This window comes from Phalacrocorax aristotelis, chromosome W (assembly GCF_949628215.1).
Source record: "Phalacrocorax aristotelis chromosome W, bGulAri2.1, whole genome shotgun sequence".
NCBI classification, from domain to species: Eukaryota; Metazoa; Chordata; class Aves; order Suliformes; family Phalacrocoracidae; genus Phalacrocorax; species Phalacrocorax aristotelis.
Window position 1 is genome coordinate 29,150,620 of NC_134310.1, and position 6,000 is coordinate 29,156,619.

Here is a 6,000-nt window from a genome sequence, read left to right on the forward strand (position 1 = left end):
CTGCTCATTTAGCACAGGGAAGCAGAGTGCTGCTTGTGTGTGGAGGTGCTTACACAGCACGAGGGGGGGGGGGTGGGGTTTTGCTGCTTTGCAGTTGTTATAATTCCTCATCCTTACAGGTGCTTTCAGAAAGAGAAAGCTGATTCTTATTTTGTTGTAGAGATGTCTTGGAATTTTTCAGCCCCGAAACTATAGTAATGCCTTCCAGACTTGGCAGAAAAAGCCAAGAAAGGAGAGAGGGGCAGTAAAGATTCATCAAGGCTGTTGTACTTGGGAGACAGAAAACTGCGATGCCTGTCTTCCCGTTTGCTCTCTTGCCAGACTTCTAGCCAGATGTCTCGAGGTCCTCCTGGAGCTCCGCGAGGAGTGTTGCATGCATTTAGCCAGTCACCCAAGTTGCAGAATGCATCGTCTGCAGCAGCACTTGGGAGTAGGCCAGGTAAGCATGCTGAGAGACCTGTCAGCAAGGGCAGCGCTGCCGCCTGGAAGAAGACTCCCATCAATACAGGTAGATTTTTCTCTAAAGTTTCTTTTCTTTGTACTTACTAGCTGCACTCTGTCCAACAATCATAGTTCTTTGGGTAAGGATTTCTCTTTGACGCTTCCTGCATGAAAGCCCGACGGTACCGAGGCTTTGCTCTTGGTGGTGGTGTTGGCACTCGCTTTTGGTGTGATTTATGCCCATCAAAAGGGGCAGTCGGGTGGTGCTACCAAACAAAAACTACAGCTTCACACGCTTGTAAATAGACTGAACAGATGTGAGGTCAGGCTGTTCATCGCCGAGTCTGCGCGCGCAGCCAGCGTGGCGCTGCAGGAGCTCGTCCTTCGTTTCTGGGAGTTTTAATTCAGTTGTTTAATCTTGACTGGTGTTTTCTCTTTGCTGAAAGCGACGTACAGTAAACAGATGGTTTTGCTCTAGGTAAGGCTACAGTGCACGCACCCAGTGTTCCTCAGGGTTTGAAATAACTGAAGCTGTTGCTTTGAACAAATGGAAATTATACATTCTAATCTGATTTTTTTTATACATATAAGTATCTGACTTGAGAAGAGTCGTTTGTTTTCTTAAATTATAATTAGGATCTGCAGGAAGGAAACACTCCAGGAACTAGCTCTTTTGCGACCTGCTCTCTTGCCCAGTGTGGAATGGATTTCTTTTGATATTTTTTATTCCTGACAGCTTAACTTATCTTTTAAAATGTAATTTCATTGCAGAGAGCTCTAGTCTGCTTAAATCTTCATTTCTGGTACAAAATCTTGCTCCTCTTTGGGATGATTTTGGAAGCTTTCATCTTCTGAAGGTGCCTGACCTTTGTGGCCAGTAGTGCCTCGATGATCCTTTTTCATGTGGGTGAAATGAGAGTAGTGTGTGTTTTGCCACTGTTTTGTCTCGTGTTTTTATTGTACTGTGACACTTGTTCTCTCTTCTCTTTTGTGTCTCGTCAGGTGGGGCTTTACCTTTTGTTAATCCTAGTTTAGCTGTGCACAAGTCGTCCTCAGCAGTAGACCGCCAGCGTGAATATCTCCTGGATATGATTCCCCCACGGTCCATCCCACAGTCCGCCACGTGGAAATAATGCAGAGGAATGCCCGAGAGGAAGACTTTTCCTGTTTCTGCCATCCTTTTTGTACCACATTACAGTGGAATCTGCTTTAATCCCAGCTGGATATGCCCCAGGCTTTATAGGATGCAAGAAGACCACTCCTCATTCCATCGAGTGCTGCTGTCCCTGCTATGAGAAAACGACACCACGCGGGTGGGAAAGACTGAAGCTCATTTGGTTACAGATTTTTGTGATTGATGATGAAGGCTGTCAGGGAAGGGGAAGAATTCTTTTTCTTTTTTTTCTGGCTTTATGTATTTAGTTTGGATTTGTTTTGTCACCAGCACAAAAGGAGGACTAAACGACTCTCTGCCTTCGGTTTCTTGATTAATAACTACCCATTCACCAGGAACGTGGTGTTCGTTCGCGACTGAGCGTGGATGTCAGCTCGAGGAGAGAGAGGAATTTCAACCCCATGTTGCAGATGCATTTAGTGAGCCGAGTTCGTGTTTGCTTTTCTTCCCTGCCCCTCCTCCAGCCAGGAAGGCAGTCTACAGATCATAATGTTTCGAAATCTTCTGATGATGAGCTAATGATAAAGAAGTGCAAACTCAAATTGCAGTTGAGTACGTTTTTGTTTTGGGTTTGTTGTTTTTTTTAATAAAGGGACTGGCTGCCACCAAAACTTGTCTGGTAGGTGGGAACTGGTGCAGGAGTCTCTCACTTTTGTTGGATTCTGTTTTGAATAGACTTTGAACTGTTGGTAGTCTAAAATCTAATTTACTGAATAGACAAACACCTTTGTTCGGTCTTTCTAATTCAGCGAAGAGCAGTTGGGCCTTTCTTTCATATGTTCCCAGAGACTTAAAAGTGAAACTGTTTCTGATTATTTTCTTTTTTGGAGGGGGTTTTGTTGTTGTTGTTGTTTTTGAGCAATTTTACTCAAAAAAAAGAAAAAAAAAAGAAAAAAAAAAAAAAGGAATTCCAGAAGCTGCACGCAATCAGAAAGGGCGAGTGGAGGGAGCGGAGGACCGGGAGGCTGCCGTCAGGTCGCAGGCTCCTTCCTCTGCCGACACCTGCCGAGAAGCGGCTGTTCTGGTCCGTGCTGCGGTGGCCCGATGACCGCGGCGGCACGTGTAGGGCGCGTTGGGGGCAGGACTGCCTACCTTGATCCCTCTAGAGCTCCGTTCTTCCGGGCGTACCAAGCATGCTCCTCTGTCCATCGCTTCAGTATTTCATTTTCGATAGAGCTTTAGGTAACCCTGCTTTAAGGACAGGTTTCTACATGGTTTTAATATATCTTGGGGATTCCACAGGTTAAACCCAAATCCATCAGGTCCATTTTTTTTTTCCCCCTTCTCGTCATCTTCCCTCCTTCTTTCCTGTGCTTCTCCCAAATTTAAGTTGAATTCAAGTGGCAGAAATACATGCCTTACTACTTATGTTGCATATCAGTACTAGAAGTAGTGCTGATAAGAATTATTTGCAAAATTATATATATATATCTATATATCTATATATAAAAGAAAAGGGGGGGAGGGGTTACTATTCAGTCTATGCTGAATCTATTTTCTTAGCAGTTGCTGTTAGATCTAACTTGAAACCAATAACTGTATAGGGTTGTCCCCTTTCAGATCTAACTATTGCATAGTGAGAAAGCAAAACTTGTTCATTTTAGCCCCTCTTCTGTTGTGTGAATATCGGTATTTAGATACTTTGAAAACTGTTCAGTAGTCTAGAAAACCTAGTTTTGCAAAATGGTATTTGTTGCTGTATAAAGCCCTAGAATTTCAATTCGACTTTGTTTTTTTGTTTGTTTTACAAATGTATATTAAGAGCTAAATGGGGATGAGAGGAATTGGTTTGAGTTTAAATTTTTTTCTTTTCATTCCAAGATATTTTGGATTGGGAGATGTGGAGAGAGAAATGGAGTGCATTTTATTTTTGCACTTTGAAATATTATGACAAAGTTTCAGTTCCTTACCTGCGTGGAGTTTGGGGGGGGGGGGGGGGGGGTGTTTCTTCCTCTCTTCTGTCAAACGCCTGCATTATCTCGTCATTGATGCAAATGTTAAATCACCTGGGAAGAGCGAGTGCATTTTTAAAGAGAACAAGCAAAACTTCTCCAACTGAAATTCAAATACCCTTTTGGGAAGCCCGGACAACTTCACAATTCCTTTCCAGCATTGGGGTGGCTTTAGCTTCAGCTGATGCTGGGAAAGAGGGGCAGAAGTATTAAACTCGCCTCTTTTAAAAGCGATGTCAAAGCCTTTTTGGATACCGCCAGCTCACTACAGCAGCTTGTCATTTCAGCACAGTGGGTGGGGGAGTCTTAAAATAAGCCTTAAAATAATAGAGAAGACTTATTTTAAGATTTGGAACTGAAATTAAAACCGAGTCTGCACGTACTGTCTCACAAACGTTGCTCCCTCAGCAGTGCTCGACCGCAGCCGCGTTTCGTTTGATGTAGAATAAAACCCCACGTATATTGTCTTACGTAGTGGGGTGGAGTTATTTTGAAGGCTTTGTAAGCAAACGGGAAATACGACATGGATATCGGGCTGTCGGGATTCAAACCAGTTTTGACATCGCTTTTAATCTGTGGTTCATGGAGTGTTGCAGGTAACTTGGAGGATATATTTATTGCATAGGTGTTTCTGCAAAGTTTGAGATAAACGTGCCGGAAGACTTCAGTGGTACACACGTGTTAAATGCCAGAAGAACTGCTTCCGCCTTTGTTGTCAGAACTGCATATTCGGTTGAGTAGTGTTGAACTGGGCTAGTTAAGGTACCAAGCTAGGTTTAGAGAGCTGTTAAAACACTTGCTGCAGTCTTTCCAAATGTCCTCCTCCCCATCTGTATGTTCCCCTTCTTGCAGAAGAAAAAAAACAAACCCCAAACCAACAAGCAAACCGAAAAGCTCGATTAAATGGAATATTCACATAATGGTGTTACGCCCTAAAGGTTAAATTGGTTGGGAAGCGTGAAGGAGAGGGGGGTTAGACATGCTTTTAAGAACAAATCCTTGGTTTATTTCTGCCGCTGTCATGTTTGGGATTCCTGCCTCCGTAAGGGCTATTGGTTCTGCCACAGAGCTGTCGGAAAGCCTCACCTCATCAGCCCTCTCCTGGAAAAAGACCATTGTACTTAAAGCTCCCTCAGAACAAGAGACTGAACGTGCTGCTCGACAGTCTGACCTGTAAATCGGTATCATTCAGGTGGAGTATCCGGCATCGTGTCCTGTTTCCCCGACCCTCCACTGCTTCGCCGCAAACTGCTGCATGAGCTGGTTTGACATTGCTCAGATGCTGCTTGCTTCCCCCCTCTCCTGGGGAGAGGGTTAGAGCAGCGTTGGTTCTTGCAAGCCATATAACCTTTCTTTGAGACGTTGCGACTACAAGATTTTATAATACAGTAATAATGAAAATGACTATTGTACTTAGATTTTAGCAACTTGTGAAATAAACCCCGGATTTTCACTTGAAACCCGTGTTGCAATTTGGGAGCTGTGTGTTTTTTTGTTTTTTTTTTTAATTTTATTATTTTTTTAATAAGCTAATTTATTATCTGTTCGGTTTCTGAGCGTTGGTGAGACGGCCGTCCTTTGCTCAGAAACATGACAAGTGGCCTGGTTGAACCTTTTGCTTCTATAGCACAGTTGGCTTGAACGGCTTTTCCAGTCCGCATAAAGGGTGGCTTTGTGAATTTTTGTGTTCTGGGGATTCCTGTAAATGGCATTGCAGCTGTAACAGTGAGGAGGACTCGGTTAACCTTAAACTCCTGATAGTTTGGGCTTGGGTTTGTTTTCTATAGGCATTTTTATCATGTGAGGGAACCGTTTGTGTACCTCTGAGTTCTCAGACCTGGTCGTCACTTCTGTTTTTTCCCTTTGGTAGATTTTTTTTTTCCTCCTTAGTAAGCAAAGTCCAGTCCAGAATGGAAAACTTGGGCTGCAGGAGCGAGCGGAGCAGGCTTAGGCAGGTCTCACCAGAAACCCTCTTTGGCTCATTCATCACTTTCTCCTTTTGGAAGGAGGAGGCGCAGAAGGCATTTTTAAAAATAATTATAAATATATAAATATATATATAATGCAAAAAGACCTCAAGGAACCGCAGTAGTGTTTGTCTGCTTAAGGCAGAGTTACGCTGTACATTGCAGTTAGCGAAATAACTTGCGTTGTGCTTTTTTTTTTTTTTTCAAATGAGGAAGGCAAAAAGAATTTATAATCATCTAACAAAGGAGTGTAACTGTAACGTTACGCCAGCGCAGGGTATGTTTTTGTCACTCGTATTTATTGTGACTCTAAATCTTTGATAATAAAAGAAAAATTTAAAAAAAATAAAAAAAAATCCCACTAAAACCTGACAGTCTCAGCGGCGGCAGAATCTGAACTCAGTAACTGTATATTGTATTGTGAGGGATTTTTAGTATTTGAATGACAATAAACAAATGGACAAAC

At 42.9% G+C, this 6,000-nt stretch overlaps 1 protein-coding gene across 11 annotated transcripts in view; it reads left to right on the forward strand.

Annotated features, from left to right (window-relative positions):
• GATAD2A (GATA zinc finger domain containing 2A) overlaps window positions 1-6,000 on the forward strand; it is a 67,882-nt gene extending 61,882 nt beyond the window's left edge. For all 11 annotated transcript variants that reach the window (XM_075077135.1, XM_075077141.1, XM_075077138.1 and 8 more), the window contains 2 exons: window positions 322-508; window positions 1,444-6,000. In XM_075077135.1, the coding sequence (XP_074933236.1) occupies window positions 322-508; window positions 1,444-1,574 (318 nt within the window). In that variant the 3' untranslated portion in view covers window positions 1,575-6,000. The remainder of the gene's footprint in view (window positions 1-321; window positions 509-1,443) is intronic.